Here is a 21355-nt window from a genome sequence, read left to right on the forward strand (position 1 = left end):
AAAGAAACTGCCTTCTTTTTTTAAAAAATGGAGCTACAACAGTGCAGGGGGTTGTAAAGTGTACCAGCCGTGATTTTTGAACTGTATATACACCCAGGTGACCACCACCAGGTCAGGATCCGGAACACAACCTGCGCCCCTCCCCTGTGGTGCCTCTGTCCCTCCTGGCACAGATGTGTGAGTTTAGCATCCACGGCTCAGACTGCCCAGGGGTGGGAGCGGTAGGGCCACCCGCAGGCCCATCCTCCTCAGATGTTCATTCAGCCAGCGTTACAGAGCACAGAATATGAGGATGGATGTTAATTCTTCTTTAAATATTTGGTAGAATTAGTGAGCGAAGCCATCTTGTCCAGGGCTTTTCTTTGCTGGGAGGTTTTTCATTACTGATTCTATCTCCTCACTAGTTATAGTTTTTCATATTTTCTATTTCTTCATGATTCAGTTTTGGTAGATGGTGTATTTCTGGGAATTTGTCCATTTCATCTAGGTTATCTAATTTGTTGGTATCCCGTGGTTCATAGTACTCTCTTATAATTCTTTTTATTTCTGTAAAATCAGTGACAATGTTCCCACTTTCGTTTCTGACTTTACTAATTTGAGTCTTACCTCTTTTTTTCTTAGTTAATGTGCCTAAAGTTTTGTCAATTTTGTTTTCTGAATAACCAACTTTTTGTCTTTTCTCTGTTGCTTTTCTGGACTTTAATTTATCTCTGGTCTAATCAATGTTATTTCCTTCCTTCTTCTAGCTTTGGGTTTAGTTTACTCTTTTTCTAGTTCTTTAAGAAGTAAAGTTAGGTTATTTTCTGAGATCTTTCTTCTTTTCTTTTGAGGAAGATTAGCCCTGAGGTAACATCTTCTGCCAATCTTCTTCTTTTTTGCTGAGGAAGACTGGCCCTGAGCAAACATCTGTGCCCATCTTCCTCTACTTTATATGTGGGACACCTGCCACAGCATGGCTTGACAAGCAGTGCGTAGGTCTGCACCAGGGATCTGAACCAGCAAACCCCAGGCCGCTGAAGCAGAACGTGAGAACTTAACCGCTGTGACCTGGGCTGGCCCCTATCTTTCTTCTTTTTTTTTTTTTTTTTTTTTAATTTTTTTTTTTCCTTTTCCTCCCCAAAGCCCCCCAGTACATAGTTGTATATTCTTCGTTGTGGGTCCTTCTAGTTGTGGCATGTGGGACGCTGCCTCAGCGTGGTTTGATGAGCAGTGCCATGTCCGCGCCCAGGATTCGAACCAACGAAACACTGGGCCGCCTGCAGCAGAGTGCGTGAACTTAACTGCTTGGCCATGGGGCCAGCCCCTATCTTTCTTCTTTTTTAATGTATGCATTTACAACTGTAAATTTCTCTCTTGGCACTGCTTTCGCTGCATCTCATAAGTTTCGGTATGTCATATTTTCATTTTCATTTGTCTCAAGGTGTTTTCTAATTTCCTTTGTGATTTCTTTGACATTGGTTGTTTAAGAGTATGTTGTTTAATTTCCACGTATTTGTGAATTTTCCATTTTCTTTTTGATATTGATTTCTAGTTTCATTCCATTATGACTAGAAAAGATACTTTGTGTGATTTTAGTCTTTTAAAATTTATTAAGATTTGTTTTGTGGACTAACATATGGTCTGTCCTAGAGAATGTTCCATGTGCGTTTGAGAAAAATGAGTATTCTGTTGTTGTTGGGTGGGGTGTTTTGTATATATCTGTTAGGCCTAATTGGTTTGTAGTGTTATTCAAGTCCTCTATTTCCTTATTGATCTTCTGTCTGGTTATTCTAGCCATTCTTGAAATCTGAGTATAGAAGTCTCCATTGATTATTGACTATTTCTACCTTCAAATCTTTTAGTGTTTGCTTCATATATTTTCGGGCTCTGATGTTGCGTACATACAAATTGCATGTTTTAAAACTTTGTTTATATAAAGGTCTCATTCAGGTCATACCATCCTGTAGTTTGCTTTTTATATTTTACGAGTTTTTAGGATTCAGCTGTATTCATGTGAGGTGCTGTGATTCCTTCATTTTCACTGCTGTGTGGGGTTTCTTTGTATGACTGTAACTACAACTTTTTCTATGTCCTTTGTACCTCCATGTACATTTTGAAGTCTGCCTGTGAATTTCTACAAAAAAGTCCTGCTGAGATTTGATAGGCATTGCCTCAAATCTATAAATCAGTTTGGGGAGTTGACATCATAACAATATTAGGTTTTCCTATTCATGATCTCTCTCTCTATTTAAGTCATCTTTAATTTCTATCAAGAGTGTTTTGTAGTTTTCAGTGTATACATCTTGCATATGTCTTGTTAAATTTACTCTTAACTATTTCATTTTTCATGATGTTCTTGTAAGTGGTATTGTTTTGTCTTGTGGTTGCCCCACAGAGGGTGAATCAACCCCACCACCACCCAAAATTTGTTTGAAAGTTGAGACTGATGACGCCACACATGTACCAAGAAGCTGTGAAAAGGTTTATTACTCACATAATGGGGCTTTCTAGGGAGAGCAGGGCAGACACTCAAGCCGGTCTGGGGTAGCTTGAGTAAAGGGAATGGTGAGTGCATCTGTTTTCATTATGGTTGGGGAGTGGAACCAAGGTAAGGATCCTCCTATATGGGTTGGCTTTGCATGATTTGAACTTCTTCACTGACAGTGAGGGCAGGAACGCCAGAGCTTTCTCATTGACTTGACAGATATGGGGAAAGAGGTAGGAACAAGGCTTGAAAGCTGTCAGTGGTCCAACATCAAAAGAGGACTCAGATTCTATTACATTTGTTACATTTAAATTTTTAGTTGTTCATTAATAGTATATAAAAATACAGGTGACTTTTGTATATTGACCTTGTAACATGTGACCTTGCATCATGTGACCTTACTAAATTCAGTTATTAATTCCAGCAGCTTTTTTGGTAAATTCCTTGGGAATTTCTATGTAGATGATCATGTTGTCTGCAAATAAGGACATTTCTAATTCTTTTTTTCTAATCTGTATGCCTTTTACTTTTATTTTAATCAATTAACCTTACATCCCTGGTTGGAACCTTCATACAATGTTGAATAAATGTGGTGAGAGTGAACATCCCTGCTTTCTTCCTGATCTTAGGGTGAAAGTTTTCAGTCTTTGACCATTTAGAACAAAGTTAGCTGTAGGTATTTCATAGGTGCCCTTATCAGGAAGTCCTCTTCCATTCCTTAAGTACACAGAGATTTTATGGATGTTGAATATTGCCACATGCTTTCTGCATTAATTAAGATGATCATATCGTTTTTCATTTTTGGTTTGTTAATATGATGAAATACGTTTATTTTTGAATGTTGAACCAACTTTATATTCCTACAATAAACAATGTCTGCTTTTTGTATGTTGCTGGATTTGATTTGCTAAAATTTCATTATAGATTTTTACATCTTTGTTCATGATGAACATTGGTCTGTAGTTTTCTTTTCTTGGGATATCTTTGTCTTGTTTTGGTAACAGGATAATGCTGTCTTTATAAAACGAGTTGGGGAGTGTTCGCTATTCTTCTGTTTTCTATAGAATTGGTATTATTCCATCTTGAATGTTAGATTTTACCAATGAAGTCTAGAGTTTTCTTTGTGGGAAGAATTTAAATTATGAATTCAATTTATTTAATGGATATATACAGCTATTTAGGTTATCTAATTCTTCTTGAATGAGCCTTGATAATCTTTCAAGATATGTATCTCTATCATCTTAATTATAAAATTTATTGGCATAAAATTGTCATAATATTCTTATATTGTCCTTTTCTTATCTGTAGAATATGTAGTGATATCCCCTTCATCTTTGCTGATGTTAGAAATTTGTATTCTCTTTCTTCTTTTCTTTGTCTGGGTAGAAGAGTATTAATTTTATTAATTATTTTAAAGAACCACATTTTGGTTTTAACTTTTTTCTACTTTTAAATTTGTTTTGAATTTTATTGATTTCTGCTGTTATGTTTATTACTTTCTTCTGATTACTGTGGGATTAATTTTCTTTCTGATTTTTTTAAAGGTCAAAGTATAGATCATCAGTTTGAGACCATACTTTTCTAATATAAGCCTTTTAATTCTATATATTTCCCTCAAAGCACTGCTTTACCTGCATCTCACACATTTTGGTCTGGTGTGTTTTCAATTTCATTAAGTTAAAAAAGGCACTAATTTCTCTTGTGATTTCTTCTTTCACTCATGAGTTATTTAGAAATGTGTTGTTTAATTTCTTAATATTTAGAGATTTTTCAGATATATATATTTTTTATGTCTAAATCAATTTTTTTGTGGTCAGAGAACATATTTGTATCATTTCAGTCCTTTTAAACTTGTTGAGATTTTTATTATGGCTCAAAATAAGGTCTCTCTTGGTGATGTGCACTTGCAAAGAATATGTATTCTACTGTTATTGGGGTACTCAACAATAAATGTTAATTAGGTCAACTTAGTTGATAACGTTGTTCAAGTCTTGTATATTCTTACTGATTTTTTGTCTAGTTGTTTTATCTATTACTGACAAGGGAGTATTGAAATCTCCAAGTGTAATTGTGTATTTATTAATTTCTCCTTTCAATTCTATCAATTTTTGCTTCATGAGTTTGAAGCTCTAGTAGGCACATTCACATTTATAATTGTTTTATGATAAATTGATCCCTTTATCAATTTGAAATGTCTTCTAAACCATGCTAATATTCTTTGTACTGAAGTCTACATTGTATGATATTAATATAGTCACTCTCTTTTTTGTTAGTGTTTATGTGATGTGTCTTTTTTCCATTTTCTTACTTATTTCCTGTGTCTTATATTTAAATTGGGTTTTTGTTTGGTAAACAGCATATATTTGAGTCTTGCTTTTTTTTTTTTTAATCCCATCTGACAATCTCTGCATTTTAATTGCAGTGTTTAAACTAGTTACACTTAATGCAGTTATTGATATGGTTGGATTTAAATCTACCATTTTGATATTTGCTCTTTATTTGTCCCATCTCTTCTTAGTTTCTTATACCTGTTTTGATTTCTTTATATTATTTTATCCCCACCAGTGGCTACAATTCTTTGTTTTATTTAATTGTTTTAGTGGTTGTGGTAGGGTTTACAAAATGTATCTTTAACTTATCACAGTATACCTTCAAATAATATTATACCACTTCATGTATGGTACAAAAACCTTATAAAAGGATACTTATATTTCTGCTTCTCCTATCCTTTGTGCTATTGTTGTTAAATATATTTTAATGCTACAAATATTATAAACCCTATAGTATATTTTACTACTTTTGCTTTAGACAGTCAATTATATTCTAAAGAGATTAAAAATAAGTGAAAGTGATGTCAGCATCATGGCAGAGTGAGTTGTTTCCTTTGTCTCTCACTTTTAAGTTACAACTAAATGGACATTCATTAACCGATAGAGGATTCCTTACACAATACAACAGGATGCCTGAGAGATCCACAGAGCTATATATCTGAAGGTTGGTGGACTGGATCCTTGGGAAGCAGTGGAACTAGGTGAGCAGACCCCTCCTTGTCCCCAGAGGCAGTGATCCAGGTCACAGATCCTCACCCACCAGCCAGTACAACTGTGAGTGGAGGTGGGGGCAGCCCAGCCCACATACAAATGCTTTCAAAGTGATAGCCTGTCCCATGGGAGCACTCATCTACTGAGGTGGCCCCACCCATGCAAACACTGCCCACTGAGCAGCTCCCACCAGCATGTGTGAATACAGAGTGGCCTAACCAGCACAGCTACCAGCAGATGGGGCAGGATCAGAAAACACAGCTGCTGTCCCCACACCCCAGTTGTGGCAGGTGGAATCTGTGACCTGATACTACCACAAAGGTGCCAGCAGAGGACCAATTCATCAAACACCATGAAGAACTACAGTAACACTGCAGAACAGAAGGAAAATGACAAGTCTCCAGAAACCAATCCTGAAGTCACAGAAAATTGCAATCTAAATGACAGAGAATTCAAAACAGTTGTCATAAAGAAACTCAATGAGTTACAAGAAAACACAGAAAGACAGTTCAATGAGCTCATGAATAAAATTAACGAACAGAAGTAATACTTGAGCAAAGAGATTGAAGCCCTTAAAAATCTACAGAGAAATTATGGATATGAAGAACACAATTAATGATATTTAAAATCATGGAGAAACCATAAAAAATATAGCAGACTTTATGGAAGACAGAATTAGTGAATTAGAAGATAGAAATATAGAAATGTTTCAGGTGGAGGAGGGGAGAGAACTAAGATTTTTTAAAAATGAAGAAATTCTTCAAGAAAATCTGACTCAATTGGAAAACTAACATAAGGATTTTAGGTGTTCCAGAGGGAGAAAGGAGTAGAGAGCTTGATTAAAGAGATAATAGCTGAGAACTTCCCAAACCTTGGAAATAACTGGACTTATAAGTACATAAAGCCAATATAACTCTTAATTACATCAATGCAAAAAGATGTAATGCCTTCTCCAAGGCATATAATATTAAAACTGTCAAAAGTCAATGACAAAGAAAAAATATTAAAGACAGCAAGGCAGAAGAAAATAACCTACAAAGGAACCCCTGTCAGGCTTTCAGCAGATTTCTCAGCAGCAACCTTACAGGCTAAGAGAGGAGGGAATGATATATTCACAATACTGAAAGAGAAAAACTTCTACCCAAGAATACTCTATCCAGCGAAATTATTCTTCAGATTTGACAGAGAAATAAAAGCTTTCCCAGATAAACAAAAGCTGAGGGAGTTCATTCCTACTAGACCTGCCTTACAAGAAATGATGAAGGGAGCCTTCCTACCTGAAACAAAAAGGCACAGGTTTGCAAAGCTGTGAGCAAAGAGATAAATAGATAAAAATCAGAAAATTGCAGCAGCTCTCTATCAGAATAGGTTAGCAAACAATTATAACATAGAAGATAAAGGGAATGAAAGCATAAAAAATAAGTATAAATACTAAAATTTAGTCATAAACTTACAACACAAAAAAGAATAATTTGTGACAACAATAACTCGGAAGAGAAAGGGGATGGAACCTGCTTAGCCTAATGGAGATAAGAGGCTATCAGAAAATGAACTATCTCATCTATGAGATCTTTTATGCAAACCTCATGGTAACCACTAAACAAAAAATCAGAGCAGAGCCACAAATCATAAATAAAGAGAAAACTGAGAAAAACATCACAGAAAACTGCCAAACTGAAATGGCAGCCAGAAATACAAGGGAAAAGAAACAATAAAAATTTAGAATAACCAGAAAACAAGTGATAAAATGACAGTGTGCCCTCATATATTAATAATCACTCTAAATGTAAATGGATTGAATTCTCCAATCAAAAGACACAGAGTGGATGGATGGATTAAAAAACAAGACCCAAAAATATGCTGCCTCCAGAAAACACATCACAGCTCTAAGGACAAACATAGGCTCAGAGTAAAGGCATAGAAGATCATACTTCAAGCATATGGCAAGCAAAAGAAAGCAGGTGTTGCCATACTTATATCAGACAAAGCAGGCTTCAAGACAAAAAAGACAGTGAGCGACAAAGAGGGACAGTATATAATGATAAAAGGGACATTCCACCCAGAGGATGTAACACTTATGAATATATATGCACCTAGAACAAGAACACCAAAGTATATAAAGCAACTATTAACAGACCTAAAGGGAGAAATTGACAGCAACACAATAATAGTACGGGACCTCAGCACCCCACTTACATCAATGGATAGGTCCTCTAGACAGAAAGTCAACAAGGAACCAGTGGTCTTAAATGAAACACTAGACTAGATGGATTTTATATATATGTAAAATATTCCATCCCCAAACAGCAGAATACACATTCGACCATACATCAGGAAACAAGGCAAGCCTCAATAAATTTAAGAAGACTGAAATCATATCAAGCATTTTTTTTGAACACAATGCTCTGAAACTAGAAATCAACTACAAGAAAAAAGCTGGGAAAGCCACAAATATGTGGAGAGTAAACAAGATGCTACTGAACAACCATTGGATCAATGGAGAAATCAGAAATACCTGGAGACAAATGAAAATGAAAACACAACATACCAACTTTTGTGGGATGCAGCAAAAGCAGTTCTAAGAGGGAAAATTTAGCAAAAAGGCCTACCGCAACAAACAAGAAAAATCTCAAATAAGTAATCTCAAACTACACCTAAAAGAACCAGAAAAAGAAGAACAAAGACAAAAGTCAGCAGTAAGAGGGAAATAATAAAAATTAGAGCAGAAATAAGTGAAATAGAGACTAAAAATCCAGTAGAAATGATCACTGAAACTAAGAGCTGGTTCTTTGAGAAGATAAAATTCACAAACCCTTAGCCAGGCTCACTAAAAAAAAAGAGAAAAGACAGAAGGTTCAAATAAAATTAAAAATGAAAGAGGAGAAATTACAACAGATATTACAGAAATACAAAGGATTATAAGAGAATACTATCAAAAACTATATGCCAACAAATTGCATAACCCGAAGAAATGGATAAATTCTCAGACTCATACAACCTCCCAAAACTGAATCAAGAAGAAATAGAGAATCTGAATCAACCAATCACAAGGAAAGAGATTGAAAGAGTAATCAAAAACCTCCCACAAAACAAAAGTCCAGGACCAGATGGCTTCTCTGGAGAATTCTACCAAACATTCAAAGAAGACTTAATACCTATCCATCTCAAACTATTCCGAAAAATTGAAGAAGACAGGACACTTCCTAACTCATTCTATGAGGCCTACATTACCCTGATACCAAAACCAGACAAAGACAACAGAGAACAGAAAAATTATAGGTGAATACCACTGATGAACATGCATGCAAAAATCCTCAACAGTTATTAGCAAATCAAATATAATAATACATTAAAAGGATCATACACCATGATTAAGTGGGATTATACCAGGGCTGCAAGGATGGTTCAACATCCCCAAAACAATTAATGTGATACACCACATTAACAAAATGTGGAATAAAAATCACTTGATCATCTCAGTAGATGCAGAGAAAGCATTTGACAAGATCCAACACCATTTGTGATTTTAAAAACTCTCAATAAAATAGGTACAGAAGGAAAGTAGCTCAATAAATAAAGGCCATATATGACAAACTCACAGCTAACATCGTACTCAATGGTGAAAAGCTGAAAGCCAGCCCTCTGAGAACAAGAATAAAACAAGGGTGCCCACTCTCGCCACTCTTATTCAACATAGTACTGGAGGTTTGGGCCAGAGGAATTAGACAGGAAAAAGAAACAAAAGGTATCAAAATTGGCAAGGAAGAAGTGAAACTCTCGCTGATGGCAGATGACTTGATTCTATATACAGAAAACTCTAAAGAATCCATCAGAAAACTATTAGTAATAATCAACAACTGGGGGCTGGCCCCGTGGCCGAGTGGTTAAGTTCGCGCGCTCCGCTGCAGGCGGCCCAGTGTTTCGTTGGTTCGAATCCTGGGTGCGGACATGGCACTGCTCATCAGACCACGCTGAGGCAGCGTCCCACATGCCACAACTAGAAGGACCCACAACGAAGAATATACAACTATGTACCGGGGGGCTTTGGGGAGAAAAAGGAAATAATAATAAAAATCTTTAAAAAAAAAAAAAAAAGTATATTCCTTTAAAAAAAAAAATAATCAACAACTGCATCAAAGTTGTGGGGTACAAAATCAACTTACAAAATCAGTTGCATTTCTATACTCCAATAACAAACTAAGAAAGAGAACTCAAGAATACAATCCCAATTACAATCACAACCAAAAGAATATAATATTGGGGCCAGCCCAGTGGCACAGCAGTTAAGTTTGCACATTCCTTTTTGGCAGCCTGGGGTTTGCCGGTTTGGATCCTGGGTGTGGACCAATGCACCGCTTGTCAAGCCATGCTGTGGCAGGTGTCCCACATATAAAGTAGAGAAACATGGGCACAGATGTTAGCTTAGGGCCAGTCTTCTTCAGCAAAAAAGAAGAGGATTGGCAGCAGATGTTAGCTCAGGGCTAATCTTCCTCAAAAAAAAAAAAAAAAAAAAAAGAATAAAATATCTAGGAGTAAATTTAGCCAAGAAGGTGAAAGACCTATACAATGAAAACTATAAGACATTATTGAAAGAAATTGATGATAACATAAAGAAATGGAATGATATTCCATGCATGTGGACTGGAAAAATAAACAGAGTTAAAATATCCATAATACCTAAAGCAATCTACAGATTTAATACAATCCAACTCAGAATCCCAATGACATTGTTCACGGAAATAAAACAAAGAATCCTGAAATTCATATGGGGCATCACAAGACCCTGAATATCTAAAGCAATTCTGAGAACAGAGAACAAAGCTGGAGACATCAAAATCCCTGACTTCAAAATATAGTACAAAGCTATAGTAATCAAAACAGCATGGTACTGACAGAAAAACAGACACACAGATCAATGGAACAGAATTGAAAGCCCGGAAATAAAACCACATATCTATGGACAGCTAGTCTTAATCAAAGGAGCCAAGAACATACAATGGAGAAAGGAAATTCTCTTCAATAAATGGTGTTGGGAAAACTATATGGCCACATGCAAAAGAATGAAAGTAGACCATTATCTTACACCGTACATAAAAATGAACTCAAAATGGATTAAAGACTTGAGTGTAAGACATGACATCATAAAACCCCTAGAAGAAAATATAAGCAGTACACTCTTTGACATCAGTCTTAGAAGTATCTTTTTGAAGACCTTGTCTATTCAGGCAAGGGAAAGAAACAAAAAATAAACAAATGGGACTACATCCAACTAAAAAGCTTCTGCAAGGCAAATGAAACCATGAACAAAATGAAAAGACAATCCACCAACTGGGGGAAAATATTTGCAAATCTTGTATCCAACAAGGGTTAATTTCTAAAATATATAAAGAATTCATACAACCCAACAACAAAACATCACAGAACTTGATCAAAAAGTGGACAGAGGATATGAACAGACATTTTTCCAAAGAAAATATACCGATGGCCAACAGGCACATGAGAAGATGTTCAACATCTCTAACTATTAGGGAAATGCAAATCAAAACTACAATGAGATGTCACCTCACATCCGTCAGAATGGCTATAATTAACAAGACAAAAAATAGCAAATGTTGGAGAGGATGTGGAGAAAAGGGAACCCTCATATACTGCTGGTGGGAATGCAAACTGGTGCAACCACTATGGAAAACAATATGGAGATTTCTCAAAAAATTAGCAATAGAAATACCACATGACCCAGCTGTCCTACTACTGGGGATTTATCCAAAGAACTTGAAATCAACTATTCAAACAGACTTATGCACTGCTGTGTTTACTGCAGCATTATTCACAATAGCCAAGAAGTGGAAGCAACCTGAGTGCCCATCAACTGATGATTGGATAAAGAAGATGTGGTGTGTATATATATATATATATATATATATATATATATACACACACACACACACAATGGAATACTACTTAGCCATAAAAAAAGACAAAATTGTCCCATTCACAACAACACGGATGGACCTTGAGGGTACTATTTTAAGTGAAATAAGCCAGACAGAGAAAGACAAATACCATATGATTTCACTCATATGTGGAAAATAAACTAACACATGGATAAGAAGAACAGATTAGTGGTTACCAGAGGGGAAGGGGGCTCAGGGGAGGACAAAAGGGGCGAAGGGGCACATATGTATGGTGATGGCTAAAAAGACTATTGGGGGTGAGCAAAGTGCAGTCTATACAGAAACTGGTAAATAATAATGTGCACCTGAAATTACACATTGTTATAAACCAATATGACCTCAATAAAATAATTTTTAAAAAAAATAAGGGAAGAAAGTGTACTTAACCATTCTGGTAGGTTTAAAAGTGACCCCCAACCCGTGATATCCATGTCCTAACCCTACAGTCTGTGAATAATGTTACCTTATATGGCAGGGACTTTGCAGGTAAGAATCTTGAGATGGAGAGATTATCCTGGATTATCCAGGTGGTCCCAATGATGTAATCACAAGCGTCCTTAAAAGAATGAGATACTACTGTGGAAGTAGGAGATGTGATAACAGAAGCAAGAAGTTGGAGTATAGCAAGGAAAGGGTTACCAGCCAAGGAATGCAGGTGGCCCCCAGAATCTAGAAAAGACAAGGAAATGGATTCTCTCCTAGGGAGCTTCTAGAAGGCACCAGCTTTGCCAACACCTTGGCTAGCCTAGTGAAACTGATTTCAGATTTCTGGCCTCCAGAACTGAACAAGAACTGAACAAGAGAATAAATTTGTGTTGTTTTAAGCCACCAGGTTTATGGTAATTTGTTACGGCAGCCGTAAGAAACTAATACAACCACAATTTTTACCATTTCCATTGCTCTTCATTTCTTTGTATGGATTGAATTTCCCATCTGATATCATATTCTTTTTGCCTGAAGATCTTTCTTTAACATATCTTGCAGTGCAGGTCCATTGGCAATAAATTCTGTCAGCTTTTTTTTCTCTGAAGATGCCTTTATTTCTCCTTCATATTTGAAAAATATATTCACTGGGTATAGACAGTTCTAAATTTACTATTTTTTGTTTGTTTGTTTCTCCTTTCAGTACTTTAAAGTTGTCACTCCGTTATGTTCTGGATTGCACGTTTTCTGATGAGAAGTTTGCTGTCACTCATATTTATTCTGTACATAATGTTTCTTTTGTTGGCTGGCTGCCTTGATGATTTTCTCTTGAGATGTCATCAGTTGGACTGTGATGTACCTAGATGTGTTTCCCTTTGTATTAATCCTTCTTGGTATGCTCTGAACTTCTTGAATCTGTGATGTTTTGTCTTGTATTAATTTTGGAAAAGTCTCAAGAATTATCTCTTCAAATATCTTTTCTCCCCTGCACTCTCTCTGTTCTTCTCCTCCCCCCACCTCTCGCTCTGCCCCTTTTCTCTGCTCCTCTCCTTTTTTCCTTTTATCCCTCTCCTTCTGGACTCCAATTATCTGTACTTTAGACAATTTGATATCATGCCGTAGCTCTCAGTTGTTCTATTCTCTCTCTCTCCTTCTATCTGTCACTCTTTCTCCTCTTTATATTTCCATTTGGATAATTTCTATTAATCTAATTTTCAGTTTCACTTATTCTTTTCTCTGCTGTATCCAAACAAATTATTCATCTCTGATGTTTTATTTTTAGCATTTCTGTTTGTCCTTTTTTTATAGTTTCCAACTTTTTGCTGAAATTGCCTATCTGTTCAACATGTTGTCCACATTTTCAACTAAATCTTTTAAAAATGTTAAACTTGGTTATTTAAAAATCTTTGTTTGATAGTTCTAACATCTGGATGGGTCATGCCTTGGTCTGGTTTTGTTAACTACTTTATCTCTTGATGAGTCATTTATTTTTCTTGCTTTTTTGTGTTTCTTAATTTTTTGTTGACCCCGTGTGTAACAGCATAGTAGAGACTGAGGTAAATAGTATTTATGCCTAGAAAAGGGCATGCCTTTTATTCTATCAAATCATTAGTGTGGAGTGTTGAGTCAGTTTAGGGGAGTTGAGTGGTGGGCTGCTGCTGCCTTGTGCTAATATGGGGCCTGGAGCACTAGAAGGTTCTTCTCAGTGTTCCTGCTTCAGACTAGGCCTTCAGGAGGGCCTGGCTGCCCCTTTCTCCTGTGCCTGCGTGAATGGGGAGTGGATGGGGGTGAGAATCTTTCTCTGTCCTCTTACCTCTTAGCCTGCCTCCAGTGATAGGCTGCTGTTGTTACTTGGTGCAGACTCATGGAGGGGGTGGGGAGATTTATCAGGGTTTTCTTGAGGTTTCTCAGGCCTCTTGATGCAGCCTCAGTCTTGGGTGGGCCTTGTGTGCCTAAGCCTCATGGCTGGGCTTTCTCAGATATTCTTGTGTCAGTGGAGGTCTCGATGGGATATCCTGATTCCTTTCTACTTCTGTGCACTGAGCATGTTGGGAATGATTTGAACATTGTTAGGAAAGGACCCTCCAAAAGCTCTTGGCATTTCTTTGTTAAAACTCCAGCCCTCTACAGAGTGATCTTTGAAGATTGTAGCTCTGGCTCCAGCCCCTGCCGCAAAGCCCTCTACTGCACCCCATGGCCCTCAGGTCAAATGCTTTGAGCTCTGCAGCCTCGAGCCTCTGCCGCTGTAAGTCTTGTCTGTCTCTCTGGCCCCCGGCCGTCAGTTTTGAGGGCAGTTGTCTCGTTCTCTGTGCATTGCTGGAGATTAAGTGGTGCCTGGCATGTGGTGGGGGCTCAGCAGCTGTCTCGAATGGATGAGGAATGAGTGCCAGCCTAGAAAGCCCTTACATCCCCTGCTTTCCAGCAGAGAGACTCCTGCCAGCCTCCAGGTTCACGCACACATGTCACAGAGAAGCCTTTCTGGGGACTTCCCAAGTTTGGGAGGGGCCCCTCTCCTGTGCGTGTCAGTCCTGGCTCAGATCTTGCAGTACTGATATTCATTTCTATCTCTGCTCCTCCTCCTAGTTCCCCAGGGCAGGGACATGCCCTGCCCCACCCAACCCTGGGCAGACACTTGGTGAGCCTACAGGGGACCTTTGCTGTACCGGTGTGGCTGCCCCAGCTTTGGTCTGATTCTGCATGTGCACGTTGAGTTAAAATTTTTAAAGCCTCTTTTCCTGTTTTAGGAAAAGTGAATCAGCACATTCCCCTCCGTGTAAAAGGATCTGGGCTGGAAGCATGTGGTGTGTCCTGCGAGGCTGGAGGCGACAGTGCCTGGGCCCATGGGGAGCCCTGGGGCAGCAGTGGCCCCTGGGCATCCGTGCTCTGGCCAGTGCAGGCTCCAGGAGTGGGAACGAGTACAGCCATGTGGTGGTGGGTGCAGGCTCCGCAGGCTGTGTGCTGGCCAGGAGGCTCACGGAAGACACTGACAAGCGTGTGCTGCTGCTAGAGGCTGGGCCCAAGGACACGTATGCAGGGAGCAAGCGGCTCTTGTGGAAGATCCACATGCCCGCTGCCCTAGTGGCCAACCTGTGCGATGACAGGTACAACTGGTACTACCACACGGAGCCGCAGCCGGGCCTGGATGGCCGGGTGCTGTACTGGCCGCGCGGTCGGGTCTGGGGTGGCTCTTCATCCCTCAATGCCATGGTCTACATCCGCGGGCACGCCGAGGACTATGAGCGTTGGCACCGAGAAGGCGCCGCAGGCTGGGACTACGCGCATTGTCTGCCCTACTTCCGCAAGGCACAGGGCCACGAGCTGGGTGCCAGCAGGTACCGCGGTGGTGAGGGCCCGCTGCGTGTGTCCCGGGGCAAGACCAACCACCCGCTGCACCAGGCGTTCCTGGAGGCAGCACAGCAGGCCGGCTACCCCCTCACCGAGGACATGAACGGCTTCCAGCAAGAAGGCTTCGGCTGGATGGACATGACCATCCATGAAGGTAGCAATAATGTGCCCATGCCCCATCGCCCTGGTCCTCCTTTTTTTAACAAAAGAAAACTACTCTCTGTCACAGCCCCATCCTTCCTGCCCTCATCATGGCCAGTAAATGTGGAGAAACTGGGCTTGTGCGAGATGGAGGGGATGTGATATAGGGCACCCGCTATAGGCCACGGAATACAAGCCAAAGCCAATGAGAAGTGACTAGGAGATGGCAACACCTTGGGCATTCCCTGGGCCTCTGGCCGCTGCTGGTGTGGATAATGGAGGTTCAGCTCTCTGACCAAACAGCCCAAAGTCCTCTAGAGACTTCCAGATGGGGGAACTGAGGCACAGAGCAGAGAATGGCCTTGCCCACAGCAGGACAGAGGCAAGGGCAGGGTCGACCAAAGCCTCCTGCTTGCCTCCACAGGGTTCTCACCCTTTTGTCTGCAGCTCCTGGCCTCTCTGTCATCCTGTGGAGAGTGAAGGATGTTTTTCCACCTGTATCCAACGACCCTGGGTAGATGTGGGTTTCAGTTGGGCAAGGTCTTATTTTTTTTCCTTGAGGAAGATTAGCCCTGAGCTACATCTACTCCTAATCCTCCTCATTTTGCTGAGGAAGACTGGCCATGAGCTAACATCCATGCCCATCTTGGTCTACTTTATATGTGGGACGCCTGCCACAGCATGGCTTGGCAAGCACTGCCACGTCCGCACCTGGGATCCAAACCGGTAAACTCTGGGCTTCCCAAGCGGAACACGTGAACTGAACTGCTGTGCCGCCTGGCTGGCCCCAGTTAGGCAGGGTCTTTTGGGCTCAGCCTTACTTTGAAGGCAGAGCTTGCATGGTCAGGGGAAGGACAAATTCCCTCTTGCTCCAGCACCTTCCCACTTCCCCCTGTACAGGTGGGTGCCCGGGGAATGGGCAGGGGCTGGGCCTGACCCCCTTGCTCTGTCCTACAGGCAAGCGCTGGAGCACGGCCTGCGCGTACCTGCACCCAGTGCTGAGCCGCCCCAACCTCATAGCTGAGGCCCGGACGCTCGTGAGCAGGGTGCTGTTTGAAGGCACCCGTGCAGTGGGCGTGGAGTACGTCAAGAACGGCCAGAGCCACAGGGTGAGCAAATATCTGCCGGGCTGGGCAGCTCACGGCAGAAAGGAGGTGGACAGCGAGGCTGGTGGTGCTCGGTGTGGGCAGGAATCATGCTCTTGTCCCCATAGCATTGTGATGAGGTGTGAACAGCTGGTGGCAATGGCCTGAGAGACTATTTCCAGGGCCTTGCTGGAGGCGGTGGCCTGTGGAGGTGGGGGATGCCCTAGTCCAGCCACCTGCAGAGCCCCTGGTGCCCCGGTGTGGGTGAGTGCCCACTGTGAGCCTTGTCTGCCCCTCCCCTCCTCAGAGCAGCCCCCAGTACCTTCCACACCTTTGCAGAAATTGATGGGTTTATGCTAAGGCTTTAAAAACCACAAACAAGATCATACTCCATATTTCTGCACTGTGCTGTTTTCCACTTAATGGTGTATCAGCATTTTTCTGCATCCCAAGTGAACATCTGGCTCACTGCTCGCTTTATTTAAACCTCTCTTTGAGTGCCTGCTTTCCTTTATCTCATTTAAGCTCTACAGTCCTCTTTTTAAGACCACCGTTACCATCTGGCTGTTGCAGAATGAGAGTATAGACCACACTTTATTTTTTTTGCTGAGGAAGATTCGCCCTGAGGTAACATCTGTGCTAGTCTTCTATTTTTGTATGTGGGATGCTGCCACAGCATGGCCACTGTCGAGTGGTATAGGTCCATGCCCAGGAACCAAACCCAGGCCGCCCAAGTGTAGCGCACCAAACTTAACCACTCGGCCATGGGGCTGGTCCCTGAACCACACTTTATTAATGACTGCAAACTGTAGCTGCACGTGTGGGTTGCTTTCACATAGCAGCACCCTGAGCATCCCCTTCCTCACTCTTGGGCCTGTGAGCAGGATCCCTTCCTGCCACTCGGGTATGTCATGTCAAGGCCACTTCTCAGGGTTCTGTCTGGCTCTCCGGGAAAGGAAGTGTGACCTGCATGGTCCGCTGCCTCTTCCAGGCTTACGCCAGCAAAGAGGTGATTCTGAGTGGAGGCGCCATCAACTCGCCACAGCTGCTCATGCTCTCGGGCGTCGGCAACGCAGATGACCTCAAGAAACTGGGCATCCCGGTGGTGTGCCACCTTCCTGGTGAGCTCCCTTCTCCACTGCTCCCCAGGGGGTGTCTCTGCTAAATAAAGTGTTTTATTATATTTTATTAGCATGGAGTGGGGAGGGGACAGGAGTCAGTGCTTCTTGGAACTGTCACATTCTTCCCATGAGCCTGAAGGTCCCGGATGTCTCACTGGACAATCCTGCCTCCTGGGGACCCCTCTCTGCCCCAGCCACCCTATCTCACTGAGAGGCAAGACCCTTTTAGCAGGGAGCATCTGCCTGTAGAGTCCGCTGGGCCAGGCTCGGGCAAGTCACCAGGGCAGCCCTATGGAGAGAGGGGGCCAGGCCTTTGTTTTCCACCCTCAGAACTCACCAGCTGCCCTGACATTAAAGATGCCAACTCAGTGCTCCAGAGCATGCTTTTCATGTTAAGACAATTCTCCCACGCCTAAAATTTATTTTATAAACTGTCTTTGATGCCCTTCAGGGCCGGGCCCTGTCCCTCTTGTCCTCTCTTATAACCCAAGCTCACAGAGGCCTGGGCCTTATTGCATTGATCCTTCATCATAAGGTCTGTGAAAGTGCTGGTCTGTGGCAGTGACCTGCTCATCGTCCCCATGACCTCACACAGGGTTGCACAGCACGACAGGCCTGCTTCCCTCCTTCCCCAGGCCAGGGGTGAGGTGGGGCTGGCAGTCCATCTGGCCATGAGCCATTCAGCAACAGCTCCCCGAGCGGTACCTGCTGCAGGCGTGGGCCCTGCCCCCATGAAGGGTGGTTACAAGTGTTGCCCTGGAGTGGGTAACAAGGGCAGATGTCTTTGGCGGCATCTAAGAGGGCTGGACTTGGTGGGGAGTGTGGGAATGGTGTCCCTGGGAGTTGACCTTTAAGCTGAGACCTCGAGAATGATCAGGAGCTGGGCTGGCAGATAAGTGGATGCGAGAGAAGTTTTCAAAACCAGGGCGATGTTGAGAGGCCAGCTAAGCTCCCCTTGGTAGCCACTTTTTCCTAACCACTCCCACCCATTTCAGGAGTCGGCCAGAACCTGCAAGACCACCTGGAGATATATATCCAGCAGGCGTGCACCCGCCCTATCACCCTCCACTCGGCACAGAAGCCCTGGAGAAAGGCCCAGATTGGGCTGGAGTGGCTCTGGAAGTTCACAGGTGGGCATGCTCCTCCATGACCTTGGTAGAGATGGTCTGTGGGCAGCACAGCCTCTTTCCTGAGGTGCCAAGCAAGGGCTCTGGCCCCAGGATGCTGATTCAAAGCTGAGCTATGTCATTTGCCTCAGCTCTTTGAGCCTCTGTTTCTCCTCTGCAAAAGTGGGATGCACAGTTCCTGCCTAACGGGCTGGTGTGAAGACCAGACGCAACAGCACAGGGCCTACCCGTGCTGAGACTCCTCAGGGGCTAGGTGCTGCTCTTCCTTAGAGATGGACAGGGATGGCCTTGTGCTAGACACCGTCTGGGGTCCAAGGAGACAGGAGAAAAGGCACTTGGTACTAGACTGCAGATTCAGCATCCATTTCTCAGCATTTTCCATTTGTTCTCCAGCTGAGTCTCAGAGTACAGAGTTTGGCTAGGAAATGGTGCTTTGAAATCCTGCTCATTGACTCAGCGTATATTTCTCGCACACCTACTGTGTGCTGTGCTAGATGGTGGGAAATGCCAATAAGGCAGGTTCCCTGGGAGAGTTTTCACTCTAGTGGGGACAATGGAAAGAAACCAAGTAAACATGCCAAGTTTTAAGCACAGTGAAAGAAAGGTGAGGATGCTCATTCAACTAGAGGACCTGAGAGGCAGGAAGGATATGTGCAGACCCTGGTGTGTCTGAAGAACTAATCTGCTGGGCCGGGGAGACTGCAGCATATTGAGGACGACACAGTGGTGGGAGGTTGGATGGAAGAGGGCCTGAGCTGGATCATGAGGGCTGGCTGTGTGTGAACAGTGGGCTGCGAGAGGCACAGAGGTAGGCCAGGGCACCAGCAAGGAGGCCCCTGGAGCCAACAGATAAGAGGTAATCTGGGCTTGGACTCCGGTAGGGATGGTAAGGCCAAGAAGATGGATTCAAGTAGATTTTGGAGCTGAAGCCAGTGAGACTTTCTGGGCCGCATGGTGGGCGATGAGGAAGAGGGAGGTGGCAGAGACAGCCGGAGTTTCTGCCTTCAGCCTTGTGTGAAAGGAACAGTTAGGGGTGGAGGCTGGGCTGGGTGTGGGCCGGGATACCCATGGGACATCAGTCACATGTTGGCAGCGGTGGAGTCGGGGGAGAGGGCAAAGCTGAAGACCCTTGGCATGTGGCTGATATTGAAAGCCGTGGCGCTGGGTGAGCCCACCTGGGGGAAAGAGGACAGAGTCGAGGACTTGGGTCCAGGCCTCAGAATAGAGACCAGGAAGAGGAGGAGGAGCTACCCAGCAGAGAGGAGGCCAGCCCACCTGCCACACCTTGACTTGCTCTTCTGCCTCACCCTCTTCTGACCCTCAGGGGATGGAGCCACGGCCCACCTGGAAACAGGTGGGTTCATCCGGAGCCAGCCTGGAGTCCCCCACCCGGACATCCAGTTCCACTTCCTGCCATCCCAAGTGATCGACCACGGGCGGGTCCCCACCCAGCAGGAGGCTTACCAGGTGAGCAGACAGTCTCATCTTCTCAGCAGGCTGCATTTTCCGGCGGTAGCAGGGCCCTCAGGGAGGGCGCCCAGAAGCCTGTGCCCTGCCTGCCAACTGCCCAGGGTGTCTGAGTAGGGAGAGGAACAGGGGAGCCAGGGCAGAGTGTGGCAGACTGCGTGGTGCATGGAAAGGTGAGACCTGCTCCCAGCTCAGGGCAGGTGCTCTAGGTCCTGAGCACCAGAAACGGACAGATGAGGCCAGCTCTGCCCGGGGATTGCCAGCCTCTGAAAGTTTTGGACAATCGGATATAAAGCCAGGAGGCAGGAGTGATTCACTGAGGGGGTTTTTGTGGAAGGGTGCGGGGTAAGATGCAAATACTGAAATGGAGCTGCTCTTAACTGACGTCAGGTGTAGAGTCCTCCCTCTCAGGAAACCCGGGCCTCTCTAACCTCCAGAGTTGTGGGGACTGATGCTTCCTCTGGGTTCTTCTAGGTGCACGTGGGGACCATGCGGGGCACGAGTGTGGGCTGGCTCAAACTGAGAAGTGCCAACCCCCAGGACCATCCTGTGATCCAGCCCAACTACCTGTCAACAGGTAATTCTCCAGCCACTGTTGTCTCCCCCAGGCCTGGGCCTGCTGGGCCACCTGTTGAATGAATGCCTTTATGGGGTTCATGTTTGTCCCTGAGTGTTACCCCTGACCACATTTTCTGAGACACAGGCACCCTCTGGCCCCCTCCACCCCATCATTCTAGCTGGAAAATTGCACATGCTGCTATGTGGTGCCCTGGGTCACTTGAAGTAGCCCTGAGACGTCCTTTTACACAGTAGGAGAGATTTTCAGAACAGTCTACCAGGAGGTGCAGGATGTGGCTGTGTACACAGCGTTCGTGGAGCATTTTTCCTGCTGTCACAGTGAGCATTCTCTAAAAGCGAATCACATTCTGGGGCCTGCCTCTTTGTGTGCAGCAGAGGTGAGCGTGCTAATCGCGCAGGTTTTGCCCAGCAGTGACTTGCTGGGCGCTCACAGCCACAATGTGGCAGATGCAGGGCATGTATTCTCATCCCTAGTTTACAGATAAGAAAATTCAGAGGCTGACTTAAACCTGGGTCCTCTGGGGCAGGCTGTGTCCGTCTAGGATGTTGCCTGTTTGGGCTTCATGCAACTCTGCTTGGTTACACTGTTAACTGCCTTTGGGTAGGTG

The 21355-nt window shown here is 43.3% G+C and overlaps 1 protein-coding gene across 3 annotated transcripts in view; it reads left to right on the forward strand.

Moving 5' to 3' along the window:
• Positions 1-21355, forward strand: part of CHDH (choline dehydrogenase) — a 32828-nt gene that overhangs the window by 7895 nt on the left and 3578 nt on the right. For all 3 annotated transcript variants that reach the window (XM_070577078.1, XM_070577079.1, XM_070577080.1), the window contains 6 exons: positions 14627-15381; positions 16326-16477; positions 17445-17574; positions 18570-18704; positions 20026-20168; positions 20643-20745. In XM_070577078.1, coding sequence (XP_070433179.1) covers positions 14679-15381; positions 16326-16477; positions 17445-17574; positions 18570-18704; positions 20026-20168; positions 20643-20745 — 1366 coding nt within the window. In that variant the 5' untranslated portion in view covers positions 14627-14678. The remainder of the gene's footprint in view (positions 1-14626; positions 15382-16325; positions 16478-17444; positions 17575-18569; positions 18705-20025; positions 20169-20642; positions 20746-21355) is intronic.

The sequence above is a fragment of the Equus przewalskii genome, chromosome 15 (assembly GCF_037783145.1).
Source record: "Equus przewalskii isolate Varuska chromosome 15, EquPr2, whole genome shotgun sequence".
NCBI classification, from domain to species: domain Eukaryota; kingdom Metazoa; phylum Chordata; class Mammalia; order Perissodactyla; family Equidae; genus Equus; species Equus przewalskii.